Here is a 16,107-nt window from a genome sequence, read left to right on the forward strand (position 1 = left end):
TGCAGTTGTAAATGCAAAGGAGATAGGACAGGCATGGAATTCAGAGAGAATCCAAAGAAGACAAGACCCATAAAATCACACAAAATGGATCAGCAGGTAGGAGAGAGTCTTCAAAAGCATTAAAAAGGCAAATTTGTTAATGAACTAACATTTCCTACACAATTAACATTATGGGTGCACCCACTTCGCTACGTCCAAGACAGTTAATTCTGGTTTGCAGTCAGGATCTGCTGCCATTCTATTTGGTAATGTAAGCTCTCGACAAGTGTGCTGCTGTTACAACTAGCATCTTTCTGCAGAGGTACGGGTAGACTTTGGCTGTACACCAGGGCTTTAGATAATTCATCAGCCTTACTTACCACACCGCAAAATCTGGAGGTCTGTGTCAACACAGATGTAACTGAATATAAGTCTCAACCAATGTTTGCTCTTTGATCATGGCTGTTCTTAAGGTCCCTTATCTATCTCAAGCTGTTCCCAATAAAATATGCCCCTTAGAGCAGAGAGAATTCATTGAAGTGGATACATTACACTCCACAGGCAGGACCTCATAGGAGCACAGGCAGTTAGATGATGGGTTTTGTTTCTCTATACTTGAATTCAGAAAAATGGTGCCCCAGTGACTCATGTATAGTTTTGTAGTGTGACTGTTTCTTGATCCCATTTTTCCTCTGCCTAGGTTGCATTTCCCATTAAGTGGCATGGTATACTCTCACGAAAAACTCATGGTACATCACAAGAGTCCTGTGGCCACCTGGCCTGAAGATGAAAGGGAGCATGAGATACTTGCAGGAAGCTCCACAGTGGCATTGCTGAGTAAATATTTTCATCTTTCAGCTAAAAGCCTTCACCCTTGGCTTTGGGAGATGCTTTTGATGAAAAGAAAAAAAAAAATCAGAGAAATGTCACTTTTGTCACAAGACATCCGGTTTAGTCAGAGTTTCAATCCTCTAGGAGAAGAGAGTGTCAGTGGAAAATGTATACGCTACCCTGCATTTTTATATTAAAACTTTTAATGTGGGATTTTAGCTTCTCCTAAAATGGATCTGCAAGAGATGAGAGCTACATATGTATTCTTTTACCAGGTTACACATCTTCAAATTTCTTCCTGTACTTTAAAGCTCTTTTGGACAGTTTGGAGTAGTAATTACATTGACAAATTGTGAAATAGCTGAAGAACAGAAGCAATTTCAGTGAAGTGGGTTCCTCCTTGGCCTGCTTTCCTGAGTATCTTTTAAAAAAGCAGTGTGACACTGCTCATTAAGTTAGACCATCATGAGGGCCTTTTAAGGAAGGTAGTTTAGCATACCCTTTACATTATGATTTTTAAGAATTTCTTATTAGCTAAGGACTAATTGGTACTTACTAATTCACTTTTATCTGTAACACTGGAGAACAGAAAAAGATAAAAGTTAACAACTTGTCCCCACCTCAACCCTTGCTTGGCCCCCCTTCAATGCTTGATGGAGCCCATGCCAGAAAAAGAGATCTTGTTGCAAAAGTTGCATGGGTCCTTAGCATAAGTGAACCCAGGCATTTTTCTCATACATCTGATCCAAATTCCAGTCACAACAGAAACACACAGTAATTGAATTGATTGGTTGTCAACTTTAAAAAGGTGACTATATCACTGTTTATCAATGTATTTTTAGCACATTCGCCAGTATCATGCAGCCTTCTGTGTGGGGAGGTTACTTGATCCTGCAGGAACTGCTCTGAGGTTGATTTTTTATTTTTTGCCAGCTAATAGCGTTTAACATTTCACCAGGCCACATTAAACTCAATGTACAAGCAGTTAAGAAAAGTACTCTATCTGGCACTGTTTAATGTCACTGACATGAAATGTGAGCAGCTGTGCCAGCATTCCTGAACTCTGAAAGTACTTTACCTTTCCGCTGTCTTTTGGCAATTAAATACTTTTTAATACATATTGGGGAAATAAATACATTTTAATACACTGTTATAATGTTATGAAAGTTGAAGGATTAACTATGTCTTGTCATTTAGATATTTGAAGAAATTGTGACCATTTTAATCATAGAGATGCATAGCTCCCTTTTATCTCCTGGTTCACCAGGCTGAGGAATTACAGTCCTCCGTGAATGGCAGAGCTGCATGTTGATTTAATGAAAATGCCTTCCCCAGTTATTGAGTATACATGCACATGCACTAAAAGAGTTATTCTGACTGTTACTTTAGCCTTAGTACATTGTCATTAGACATCTTCAGATTGAGCTTTAATCTTTCAAGAAGAGAGGCCAAAACCAATTAACAGGCATCCAGAGAATCTATTTCATTGAACTTAAAACAAAATGACCTTTATATTTTGTATATGAGTCAGGAATGGGGATATTTTCCTTTCTCTACTTCTTTATGTATGTGTATATATATATACATATATACATATATATAACAGGAAATAAAAATAATATATTTTTCTGTTCACATTTGCTGATTTTATAAGAAAAGGAGCATTTGCCTGCATGCACAATCCAGGGGAGCCCTATCAATAGATCAGTCTTCACATGAATATGGCTACACTGGCCTTTGCACATAGGCTGGATAGCTGACAAGGCTTCTGCTTGTAACTTGTTCCTCCTGGCCACTAATCAAAAAAGACTTACTTTTGAACATCACCTGTAGGGTACCCACTGCAGGCAACCATGCAAGGACTTCTCATGCTCTCAGGCAACCATATGGGGACTTCCCAAGTGCATGGAAAGATCCTGGAGAAGAAATCAGGAACAAGAACAAGGAACAAGATCTGCTTAGGAGTGAGAAAAATCTGTCACTATCCACTTGCCTGTTGTTTGACTGAGTTCTCTTTTGATGCACTAAAATAACCCAGAGGTAGATCCTCAGACTATATGACTACACAAAACTGTCCTGACTTCACCATCTTTTCAGTCTTCTGGGTGATTTATACCTGGTGAAGAGCCATACTAGCTTTCATGGGAAAAGAAAGGAAGACAATTATCTGAGGCAGACTGAGGATTTTTTTTTTCAAATGGTCAAGTAAAGGTGATACAAGGACAATAGGGTCCTCCAGTGCAGAGCATGGAGTCAAAGGGGCCACAGGCCAGAGTCAGAACTGATGCAAAAATGAAAATCTTCCTTTCAAATAGTTGTTAAAGGATCCTGGCAAACAGTTATAGGTGGGTTCAGTTTTGAACTAGACAACAGATCGACAAGTGTCCTTTTTTATTTTATTTTTTTCAATACAGCAATGTATAAATCAAGTCAAATTAAAGCCAATCCCACTCACACCATTGCAGCAGCAGATTCCTTTCCAATTTAAGTAGAGAGAAAAAAAACATTAATTCCAAGAGAACTGTGCATCCTCATTCCTAACTATATCCCTTCCTTGAAATTGGAGGGATCTCAGCTTATGAGGTCCAAAATCCCATGTGATGATTTATGTCCAGTTTTGCAGGATAAAATAAAGCCACTTTGAAATGAAAGATTGTCAAAATGTATCTAACAATTGAACTCTAGGACACATAGTCCTGAAGATTCCTGGGAAAAGTACAGTGAAATTTATAAATACTTTTTCTGTATTTATTCATTCATTTTTAAAGGAAAATTGTACTATAATAGTAATAATAATAATATTATCAAAATAATGATTTACTGTGTCCACCAATTATCTGAAATTAAAGGGCCAAACCTTGTGAAAGGGCAAAATTTCACCATCAGATCTTGGAAGGTTACAGGACTTTTTGGGCTACCAGATACCCACCTTCTTCTAACTTGAAGAAGAGTTAGCAACAGTCTCTGTTTTAGTGTATGATTTAATCAAACACACAAAAAGGTAAAATGGTATCTGGATTGCCCCTATTGCAGTAAGTACTGGAAATTAGACAATATAATGTCTCTGATTATCCCCTTAGGCATTTGATTGTCAACATACCAGAGAGGAAAACACTAAGAAGAAAAGAAAAAAGAGAAACACTGTTTGCATGTGAACTCTGCAAGAAATACATTACAAAGTTAACAGACAAATATTCAGCTGATTTAAACCAGCATTGTTACGTTAAAGTTAGGGAAGCTCTGCCAATATACTGTAGCTAAGAATGTGGTGATTAGCTATTTCCATTGCTTGGAAAAGCACAGGGGAAAAAAAAAAAAGAATTTTTTTTTTAGAAATCCTTTAAAAAAGCCCTGAGCGATATTTTAATATACCTTATGTATGCAGCTCTTAGAAATGGGAAGAAAAGGACCCTTAAAAAGTAAAACTATCAAATTTGTTTGTAAATGTTATCTGAAGGTACTAAATAGTTTTCATTAATAAACAAAGTTCATTTTAATACCAGATTATCCATTTATGTGAAGCTGAATTGAAAATTCTGCTTTTCTCATTAAAAAAGGGATGTTCCCCTTAGATTAAAGGGAAGGTAGACTATATCAAAACCTCTTCCAATCCAGTTTCAATTCTTCTCCTATGGTCTCTCTATTCTCAATTCAGACTTATTTCTATATTTATTTAAGAAGTCACTCTTCCAGGATCTCATGATGTCTTTAACACATGGACAGAGTATGGAGTTTGGTGCCAGGAATGCAGTGCAAGTCAAAATAATAAAAAATAAAAATAAAAAACAATCTGAAAATCAAATCAAAACAAAACAAACCCCAAACACAAAAACACACAGAAAACAAGCAAACAAATGGACCAAAACACACTGGGCTTCAAAAATAAGCAACCACCACATAGGGTTCCGCTTCAATTTCGTAACATAATAACCTCTTTTCTTCCACCAGAAGGTAATACAGAGTTGTGAAGTTCAGATATAGTGCAGAGGATGTTGCTTGTTAGAGTGAAAACGAAGTGACAAGCTAGTTATAATGCCCAGACTTTGTGATACTTTGGGAAAAATACAGACATGATTTGTTGAGCATCAATTTGAATTAGTTTTATTTAGTCCTAGAAATAGAAAGGCTTTGCCTCTCTCCTGGGGTGCATACAACAAAGGTTAAGCCCTTCCCATACACAGTTTACATTAGCTGTAAATTATATGCTGGGATAGAGGAGCATGGCATTTCTTCTGTGAGTGAAGTACTGCCAAATTGGTTTGTTCAGGGGAAAGGGTTATTTTCCTCACTACTCTTCATGGATCAAATTCTTCCACCTTCTTACAATATGTGGTGCCTTACTCTTAAGAGCAACCCTTCTACAGGATATGATGTTACTAACTTCTAGGTAGGTTTGTCAACTCTGACCATGCTTTAATCATGGGGGTGGGACCAAGTCAAAAACTTTGCAGAGATTTGTATTTTAACTATATTTTCTTCAGAGTGAAAGGTATTTTGGTTGGGAATTAGAGTCAGAGATAGGGATCAGTACCTACCCACAGAAACAGATTAAAAACTTGGGCAAGTTCTGGTATTTGACATTCAGCATGTAGTTTTGTGTGGATCAATGTTTAATTAACAGCACTCAGGGCATTCTTGAATAAAATTACAAAAGACTATTCAATCATAGTTCATCTCTCAACCGGTCTTGGAATAGGCTTATTTCATAACTGAAGAACTCTGCCAATTCCAGCTTATTTCTGCTAACATGCTGGGATTGTCATGACCATACAATGTAACATAAAGACATACCAGTAATTGGTAATACCAGAGAACTGAAGTGAGTTTTGCAATGGTTACTCTACACTTGATTTGAAATAGAGATGAACAAAGAGTTCATAACCAATGATTCTGTTCAAAATCATTCAGATCAACCACCAATTTGTACATGGCTGATTTTCTCCTAAAGTAACTGTGCAAGCCAGCTTTCTACAAATGGAGAGTTTAGTACACAGATTTCTAAGGTTCTGCTTCTTTTCACTAACATGATGTCTTTCTGGGGACAAACATTTAGGCAATTACTGTAATTGTGATAAGAACTCCATTTCCCATATGATGTACTGAAAATGAGTAGCCACACAGGACCATATAATTACATTTACCCCTACCCCCCAAGAAAATCTTTCAGTCAGACAGTACGAGATTGTTTATTTGATACATCAGTGTTAAAATCATACAAACACACATGGAAGAAAATTAGGAATTAAATTATGTCTTCTCTTTGAGTCCCATTAGGGGAGCTGAAGGGAGCAAAGAGAGGACAAAGCTATGTGAACTCAGCGTGAAGGAATGTAGCTAATGTTCCTTATCTGACCTCATGCTGAGCCACAACACCAGTGTGGAGCAGTTCTTCTATGGCATCATCCTCATACCCCAGCATGACCTTCAGTATCTCCACCGTATGCTGTCCAACAAGTGGAGGTGGTTTGGGATGCGACACAGCAAATTCACTGTATCTGACACCTGGTCCTGTAAAAAAAAAAAAAAAAAAAAAAAAAAAAGAAGGAAATTATTTACTGTCTATATTAATATTGAAGTGTCTATGTTAGTTTAAAGAAAAGTATCTCATTTTCACAACAGTCTTATCACAGTGTTTATTTATCACAGAAATGTTATATTCTAGAATTATATACTAAACAAATTCCTGCTGACAATAAAGTATTAATAAGCCAGTTTTATGAGTTTTACGTAGTACAGCCAAATGCAGAATTGCTGCATATTTGCCCAACTTTAAGAAAGTCTTCCCATTGTTCCCAGTGGTATGTATATCAGGTATTCTGAGTCATATTAAATCCCAGATCTACTACTCCCTGCTTGCTGAACAACATATGCCCAAACCACAAAATGGGATGTACTGCAGAAATCCCCACACTCTGTATACAACAGGAGGCAGCACAACCATGAGAAGCCAAAGAAGAGTCATATTAAGGCATCGTTACTACCACCACAGCAGCATAAGATGATGGGCAGCACCATTTCCTGTCAGCAACAGCTCAAACACCTCTGCAGTGTTCTCCATTATCCTGCAGTGATGAAGGACTAACATCATGCACAGAAATGACATTCCCCAGATTGTTTTATGTCTTCTATCAAAAATGTAGGTAGCATAAGAAACTCAACAATGGTTTATTTACTCTGGCAAGAATCATTTCAAAGGTGGAAACAACTTAGGGAAGCTGGCAATGATATGAAGAATTATGTCTACTGCAGATAGTCAGGTCTTACTTTTTAGCAATCCTCTGTAGTGAACCCAACAGAGATTTCAGTGTAGTTCCTTGCAGACCAGTAGCTATATCATTACTATCAGTCTCAGTAGAGAGAACAGGCCACAGATTTACTCCAGAATCAAAACTGAGATATACATTCACTGTATGCGTAGAAAGACTGTTTTATACAGAAGCAGGGGATGATAATTTCCAGAATTGTCACCTGGAAACTTTCCTTTAATAAAATATTCAACAACCTCTGATGCTTTGGACAATGGAAAAAATGATTCCTTTATTCTTAATTACAGCCTTTATTATATCATCATAAAGATTTTATAGAAAAAGTTATATGTAGTTGTGTCTTTCTGCATGCCACTACAGCTTTACTTAGAAATGCAAATAAATACATAAAAATAGGGTTTGACTTAGTTCCAAAGGAACGATAGACTATCACATGGCAAGGAAAACAAATCACAACAAGAAGTCATCCTATAAAAACATGAGTAAGGAAGCTGACTACTTGAGTTACTACTTATTTGAGCAGAGCTGATGAAAAAGGTCATGCCAAAATATTCCATTTTTGCTGCAGTCTTCATTAAACAGATCACCAGTGATAAAATGTTTAACACAGTAAAGGTATTTACCTCAAAATGAGCAAGAATACACTCATGGGTACTTAGAAAGATTTTTTTCCAAGATGATTAGGTGTGTTCCTAATGAGTATGCTCCTGGCAGAGGCGAGGTACTGTTCCAGTGCTTAAAAAGGAAACGAGGGGGAATTGGGAAATTACAGACCAAATCATTTAACTTGAAGGAACATTAAATATTGGAACCAATAATCACACTGTACTCAGGAGATGAGGAACAGCAAGCATGTATCTATTAAGAAAAAATAATGTTCACTCAATTTGATTTTTGTCTATCAGGAGAAGCACTGAAGGTGAGATACATCACATCTAACTTTAGATGCAAATAGTCTAGAGATATATTTTTAGTTGCTTTGATATTTAGTTGACTCCCTTTTGAGTGATTGCAGACAAGAAGACACACTTACAGTGCAGTTTGTCTCAGACACTGGTAAATGCCTAAACCTGGTCAAATGAATTGTGATCATTTACATTTTTCCATAAAACAGAGGACACAGAATTATCTTAGAAGCAGACCTCTACCATCCAAACATCCAAAATCATGTGAAATGACCCCCCCACCCGCCCAAGCCACCAGGATGTCAGATCAATATCTGAGTTTCAGAAAGACTTTCAGTTCTGCTATCTTCCATAAATTCACTAAAGAAACATGGTCTAGGTAAATCCAAAGCCAGGTGGAGTCCTGAGCGGGAAATCATATTCAGAGAATAGCTACCTAGGGTCTTCTAAAAGAGGAGGATGTTTCAAGTGAGCTCCACAGGAATCTGTTCAGAATGAAGCATTCATCAGTACTTTTTTAGTGGGTCAGCTGATGAAACTCATATTGTACTCGCTCAGGTTTCAGAGGAGTCCAAGCTAAAACCGACTGTGAAAAAATTTTACAACGACTGGGCTAAACTGGAGAAAAAAAAACAGATAAAACGGGCGAAATTCAATAATGTCAAGGGGAAGGAGCTGCATTTATTAATATAAATACAGGGCAGAGGACAAACAGCAAGGTAGGAAGAGCTAGGGGTTACTCTAGATCACAAAATGAACGTGAGTCAACAACACCATGTTGTTGCGAAAAAGGCAAGCGTCATACAGGGATGTACAAACAAGAGAGAAGCCTGCAGGACACATGAAATTATCTTTTTGTTCTAGTTGGGGCTGGCAGGTCACAGCTGGAGTAGTGGCTGGTGGGGGCCCCCCACCGCACAACCTTGTGGAACACCTGAAGATATTCTACAGGACAGCAACCAAAGCGATCAGAGAAAACATGAAAGGCTGAACAAAGTGGTCATGGGCCTGAAGAGAAGGCCAGGAAAATAACACAGTCTTCAAAACTGTTTTCAAAAGATGAAAAGAAAGAGAAAAAAAAAAGAAAAGGAAAAAAAATGTTACCCTTCTGCGAGAAGAAAGCAAATCCTTTCTCATGCCCATGATGGATGACAAATTAATTGACTCAAGTTGAAAAAAAAAAAAAAGAAAAGAAAGAAAGTTGGCTACTTGAACATAAACTTAAATCATGGTACAGGTAGTGAAATGCTAAAACAGGTCATGTGAGGAGGCTGCAGACTTCCTACCAATTAGGACCTTAGGAACTAGAATTGCTTTGGTATAGCTGAACCTATATCTGATCCTTGGGGTTGCTGATGGATTGGGTGATCTCACATAATACATTCCCCCCACTAATATTCATGAAAACTAAGAAAGGGCTCACATCATGGGTAATTTTTCTGTTAACTTATTCCCCTAGTTCTACTCAGTTTGAATATACTAAGTTAAATTTTGAGAGGAACTCTCATGTGAGAGATCAGTAAATTTTAAAGGAACAGGTGACATCACTAAACAATATTTGTATTATCTCCTCTTCCTAGCACTGCCTGAGGGCTGTACTGGCCCTAGTGCAAGCCACAGGAATGATGTATCTGTGCCAACTGAAATGCTTATGAAGACAATTTCAGAGTAAAATGCCCCTTAGAGATTTATTGGTCTAGAATTTCAAAGTAGCCATAAAACTATTAGGCAATTTCTATTAAAAATATAATAAATAGATATAAAGATTCTCATTTCAGGTGTCTGCATCTGAGACCATATATATGTTCTCTTTATACAGAGAAATCATCAGACTGACAGGAACTAATTTAGTAGATATACATGGTTTTCATTTGCTTGTGCAATTTTTTGCTAGTGTAAAAATTGCCTATCTCAAACCCCAGGAGTTGAAATCATATCAAAAGACATTGAATAAAAACTCTAATGAAAAGAAAATGAAATTGACATTAAGTGTACAACAGGCATAGAATGCTTCACACTTCCCAAAGAAATTAATCTTACAAACTAGAGCATGCTAGAAATTTGCATAGCAATTACAAAACCAGTGTCTTTCTTGAGCATTTATTGTTTGATGCATCATTCATCATGCTACTTTTCACTTTGATAAAGTTATAAAGTTATCTACTTTCATTCAAAGGAGCTACTTGCTAATGATCCATCATTAACGATTCTCTGTTCTTTCCTTGTGTAACTTCTACTTGGCTTCTGTGTCAATTAGGAGGGTGCAAAGCTTGCCAGTCAGGCTTCAGCAATCCCACGCTCCTACTGAACAACGCTCCCGGAGAGCAACCAGCAGAATGCTATCCAAATGCTAATTAAACACAACTGCCTTATGAGGAAACCATCCCTTGAGGCAGAGAGAGGTGAACTGCTTTAATTAAGGTCAGAAGCATTTGCATGTGGGTGAGTTACAGGGAGTTTTGCAGATGAAAACAGGCCTTTGCTGGGATAAAAGCAGTTACCGGTTGGAGGAGGTCACCTGCACATCCCCACTGTAAGCTGGACACTATATTCAATTCAGCCCTGAAGTTAAAGGGACAGATATAGTCACCTGAAGAAAGCTACAAAGGAATGAGTAGTAGCTGAGATTTGACTTTGTCCTGTTTAATTAAAAGGAGCCTTCTTCTCTTTTTATTTTAACTGTTGCCAGTAAAGCAAAAAGTTATTTCTTTTACCACATTTAATTCTAGGCTGATTTTTTATTATAATCATTTTGACTTTGGCACATTGTTAAAATACATGCTGTGCATAACACACAATGTTCAAGGATTAATAGTGCAACAAGAAGTCAAAATTTGTATCAGTTGCAACTACAAAGACAACTCTACCAGGTTACCTTGAAGACTTCCCCAGTATTTGAACTCAACACCATCACAATAAATTCGATTTCTTTTGTGCCTATCTGCTACAGCAGTGCTAGACATCAAGCAGAGCTATTAAGTAGAGACATATTAAACACATTAAAGCAAAAGATAAAGGGAGATAAAACCACTGAAACAGGTCCAGAGGAAAGGCCCAACAATAACAAAATGCCTTTGAACATACACCCTAACCAGGTGAAACACATGGCACGTTTTGGAATGTGTCACTGGATGTTTCTGAGATTCAGGGCTGCAGAAGCAAAGTTAGTTTTGTTCTACTATTCAGTAGTAGAAATTGAAGTTGAATTAGAATGTTAAAGGAGCAAAGCACTGTACATAAAAGTGGATAAAGGTAATAAATTTTGCTTTGTCCTGCCAAATAGCAATCCTGCAGCACTGTGCACGAGTCACCAGATAATACTTTCTCTGCAGCACAGGTTAAAGCATATTGAACTAATCTAATTCTCAAATTATGTAGAGGGAATTAGGCCCAGGGACAGCCAAGCTCAGGAAAAAGACATGAATATTTGTTACGATTCAAGTGGGACAAGGAAAAAGAAAGGGGAAGTTTGAACTAACGGACGTGTATATGTCCTTCTTCCAACATATCACCTATGTTTACAGGAAAGAGCAATGAGAAACCTATCACCCCTCGTTAGCTAGCTCTACCCCAGCTCACAGTGTAGTCTATATACATGTGCGAACCACACAAAAACAAACCAAGAACTTGTACCTCTTCCAAATAACATCATGTTGCTACATAACAGTTTTGCAATTCCAATGAAATATCATTAACAGTCAACAGAAATGGCCCAGAACCAAATCATTTGCACCCAGATCCCATATATACTACAGTTCAAGTGTTTGGGGCATTCAATCAGCTAGTTATGAAACCAGCCAAAGAAGAGGATCAGCAGGAAACAACAAGTAACTTTTAAGGCACTGAAAAGGAAAACAATAGAGAATATGTCTGAGAAATGGCCTTAATGGCTCACATGAAGTACACTCGGGAGTTAGAAGTGATGAGTTCAGGGATATGTTACCAGGAGTAGACCTGGGAGACTTCATTTTGAATGTCAGGTCTCTTCCCTTTTGTCCCAGCCATGACTTCTGTTAATTCATCATTCACAGCTGAGAAGTGTATGAGGTGGCTGAGCACACAGTACAGCCCAGCCTGGCTACACTGCCTTTACACTGAGCTTCTTTCCCTTGATAAAACACAAAGTAAAAGTACGCACAGGCAAAAAAAGCCTCATTAAAAATTGATGCTAGTACAAGTAGTGCACACAGACTTCAGGAAATCTCCAGAACAAATTATTTGCTCCAGCTTAACTGGGGAACTACAATGTTTTTTCTTTCTTGCTATAGACATGACAGTTTGGGAGCTTGGAGGGCTTCTTAGGAATCTTTTTAATCACTGGAAAAATCTTTTCCTTTTGCATGACATTAGAGCTGGTGATTTACTTTTTAAGAACAACTCATAATAGATTTGGAAAAAATAAATTAAGAGAATAATATTCAAGAACTCACTCCTTCTTTCACTGCAGGTTCCACTTCCTCCCCCACTTAAAGCATAGCCACACAGAGTGTTCATTTGGCACCCAGCGCAGCTGAGAGGGTGGAAAACTTTGGCAGGATGAGTAGGAATGAGTAACTGAGAGAAGAGGGGATGGACAACCCTTTTCAGATGGCAATAAAAAAGGTATATCTTGTGTTAGGTGCCATACAAACACACATGTAAATACATTAGTAAATAGTAGTAGTAAATAGTAAAATCAGTAGTGCAGTGAAAGTAATATCAATACTAAACATATCTATAAGTCATCTGTTTACCTCTTCTCATCTGGCAAATGTTGACTGCCATGGGAGAGCTAAAAGAATTATCACAATTATTAACGACACAAGAGTCAAGAATGTAAAAGCTGAATCACTGTGAGAGGAAGGAATTGACAGGCAGATCACAAAAAAAAGGTTTATTTGTGATAATCATAGTTGGGTGTTTAAGAATCAATCACTTTTAAACCCTGACTTAGACATTCAGGACATCCATTACACAACTCCTAAAACCCTTTGTCAAGTACACTTACAAAAGTTTTTTTTTTTTTTTAACTCAAAGCTGCACATACAGAAATGCATTAAAAAGCATTTTATGTATTTCCTATCAACCAACATCCTGGATATAATCAGTGTAAAAATACCACTCAGCATTTATATACACTTTACATTTTCAAAGTGTCACCATACTGACTATATCTAATTAATCTTGCATGACTGCTGGGGTAAAAGCAATCATTTATCAGTCACTCTGCTTGCATATTTGATAGCAATCCTGACTAACTGCATCATTCAACACAATTTTGAGAGAGAACTCTTGGCACATAAGAGCTTTAAGAACCTCACAGTAAGGTAGTGTCTACTGCTTCCCATATGTATCACCTCACAACATTGAAAATTTGGCCTTTTTGTACAGCCTCACACAGTTCCATTCCTTTATGAAACCTCCAAAGACCTAAAGAGAAGACTCAAAGAAAGGCAGGAAGGAAGATGACAAGAAAGAATACTCAGAGGTAGCAATTTTAAAGAACTGTAAATTCCCTAGGTAATAAACCGTAGCTTCATTTCCTAAGGAAACGTGTTCACATGTCTGTGCTGTCTTTCTAATCATCTGTTTGCCTTGCTTCACCCACCGCTCCACCCCTAACTTTTGAGCCTGTCAATCTGGACAACAGTGCCGAAATCCTAAGGAAAATTAAGTTCTTACCAGTTTTGCAAAAATTGGCGACTGCTGAAGGACAGACACCCAAACTACTGCCTTGATGACATAGTATAAATAAATAAATAAATAAAAGGAAGAACTCGGGTATTATATACCCTGTTTGGTTGCAAAGGGCTTACTAATAAGTACAGACACAACTGTGTAAGAGTCACCTAGCACATACTGTGGAGACACAGCATAAAGTACATGAGAAAAGGTCAGGTCATCTTAAGTACACATAGGGTTTATAAAGCAGAGAAGTCTGAAGGAAAAGATTATTCAATTCCACTGTACATGGAACAAGTTCTTCTAGACGTCTTTCCTACAGCACTGTGGGAGGTGTATTCAGGCTGTGCAAGCCCAAGGTAAGGACAGTAGAGACTTCTAGTTTAACATAAATTGGTCTTGCTGGAAAGAGCCGAATAAGTAGAAGGCAAAAACTGGGAGAAGCCTTACAAAACTTTAATAGGAAAAACCTACAAAGGCAAGCCTAAACTAATGAAAATCCAAGATAAAAATGTAATTTTTCTCCAGTTATAATCTAGTCAATACAAAACTTGATGTACAATCCCACCACAGGATGTGTACCTAATGCAGAAATTGTGGGGTCAGGCTGAAAGGCTTGTGCTATTCAGGAGGACCATAATGGTTATTTCTGGGCATAAAATACATGGAATTCTGAAACGCCCATAAGCACAACTGTTTCCACAGAATGGAACTGGGTTTAAGATGGACCTGAGCTTCCTCTGATACTTGAGAGGTCAAGCGATATATTGTTTCACTAAGATATTAATAATTAATTAATATTAATTAATTGAATAATTAATTAACTAAGATATTAATGCCTTAATCAATTTCTCTTAAAGAGAGCAATCAGCGAGAAGTGTGTTACAAGCATGGAACAAAAAAATCAAAATGCCACCTGAAAAGAGTCTCTTGAAAGGACAGAGAACTGCTCAGTTGCAACATGCTCACATGATCCTGGAAGTTGAATCATGTCCCCAGCTGTGCAGGCAGGCAAGAAGCTCCTCAGGGACCTCCTACTGAGCCTGGTGAAAACTATTTCCAAGTCCCATGCCTTGTGGTTAGTGTGACCCTGCATGTTGGAATAAGACACGTCAGCCAACCCAGAAAGTGTCTGCATCTCCCCAGTACACCAATCTGTCCTTTCCTGTGTCCTGTCTCCAGCTATAGGTTAGATTCTTTGGCTCTTCGGAGACCCCAAAGGTAATCCTCCTGGCCAGCTGTGCATCATCAGAGTAGGAGGAGATTAACTTTTCCTTGCAGATGAGCTCTTCCTTGCTCTTTAGGCAGCTAGCTGAAGCCTGCATACCTGAAGCTGATTCTAGTCCCTTAATTCTGGGATGCAAGACAATCCACGCTGAAGAACATACACACTGTGAACCTAAGGCTGGATATAATTTTCTCTCTTTTATCAGAATACGGATATCAGAATGGGGTACAGTTTATTGCACAGAAAAAAAAAAAATCTGTATCTCTCTAAAGCTCTTTTAAGTACAGCTTGAAATGGGAACTGATGTTAAGATGATTATTTGTGATGATACCAATCAAGTTTCTTTAAGTCTCTTTTTAAAATCTGAGGTCTATCTGGCATTCCGGTCTGACGGTTTTAAAACCCACCGTAACACCTGCTTTGGCAGAGACAGTTGTTAGCCTGGAATAGAGTGAACTGGGTGGTAAACAGCTCGTGACAGAAACACTGTATCACAGAGCTTTTCTTTAGTTCCCTAGCCTCAACACAACCCATCTGTATATTAGTACATGATTTATTCATTAATTTAGGATAATTAATGTCTTGAAGCATCTATCTTAGCCTGTTAAGAAAAAGAAATTGAGAAACAAAAACCTTCTACAGTCTACCTGTAGCAGAACTATTTGCAATCACTTCTAAACACTTTTACATTGACTAATTTTTCCTTAACAATCCCTTCTTTTGGTCAAAGGATTAAGTCTCAAAAGGGGTGTATTGTTATAAAAAAAAAAAAAAAAAAAAGATCAGACATTCAGTTAGATGTCAAATCATGTGTCTGTCACGTGTTGCATGTTTATTGCCATGAGTGTTTATTCTACACATCTTCAGACTGTTCCTCTGTGGCTACAATGCACAGGCATATAAACCTTCACATTTGGAAAATTCAACAGTCTGATGATATTTTCTTGCCTGGTTAGTGATCCACACCAAGTAAGTATCTGCTGAGTGAGTATTAAAATAATGGAAAAAGTCATCAGCTGCAGCACAGCCAAGGAAATTCTGGTGGTTGAAATTCTTCAGAGCAAATGACAGCTAGGTAACTCTATGTTTGAGCACCATGGAAATATTTGGAACTTGATTCTCGAGCAAGGCATCTGTGATTAAGTAGGACTGAGTACTTTGCACAGCCTGATCACTCTTCCAAAAGCTCTCCCACTCCACCCTCCATTTACTTCTGTTGTCCCCTGTGCTGCAGAAT

The 16,107-nt window shown here is 37.8% G+C and overlaps 1 protein-coding gene across 8 annotated transcripts in view; it reads right to left on the reverse strand.

The window, feature by feature from the left end:
* Window positions 1-5,980: 5,980 nt before the first annotated feature.
* Window positions 5,981-16,107, reverse strand: part of SUGCT (succinyl-CoA:glutarate-CoA transferase) — a 338,160-nt gene continuing 328,033 nt past the window's right edge. For 5 of the 8 annotated variants that reach the window (XM_080580286.1, XM_080580284.1, XM_080580291.1 and 2 more), the window contains one exon: window positions 5,981-6,318. In XM_080580286.1, the coding sequence (XP_080436412.1) occupies window positions 6,155-6,318 (164 nt within the window). In that variant the 3' untranslated portion in view covers window positions 5,981-6,154. Of the gene's footprint in view, window positions 6,319-7,699; window positions 7,812-14,611; window positions 14,733-16,107 lie in introns of all 8 variants that reach the window. The other 3 variants (XM_080580293.1, XM_080580292.1, XR_013946616.1) reach the window with 2 other exon arrangements.

Source organism: Anser brachyrhynchus, assembly GCF_964034855.1.
Source record: "Anser brachyrhynchus genome assembly, chromosome: 2".
Classification (NCBI taxonomy): domain Eukaryota; kingdom Metazoa; phylum Chordata; class Aves; order Anseriformes; family Anatidae; genus Anser; species Anser brachyrhynchus.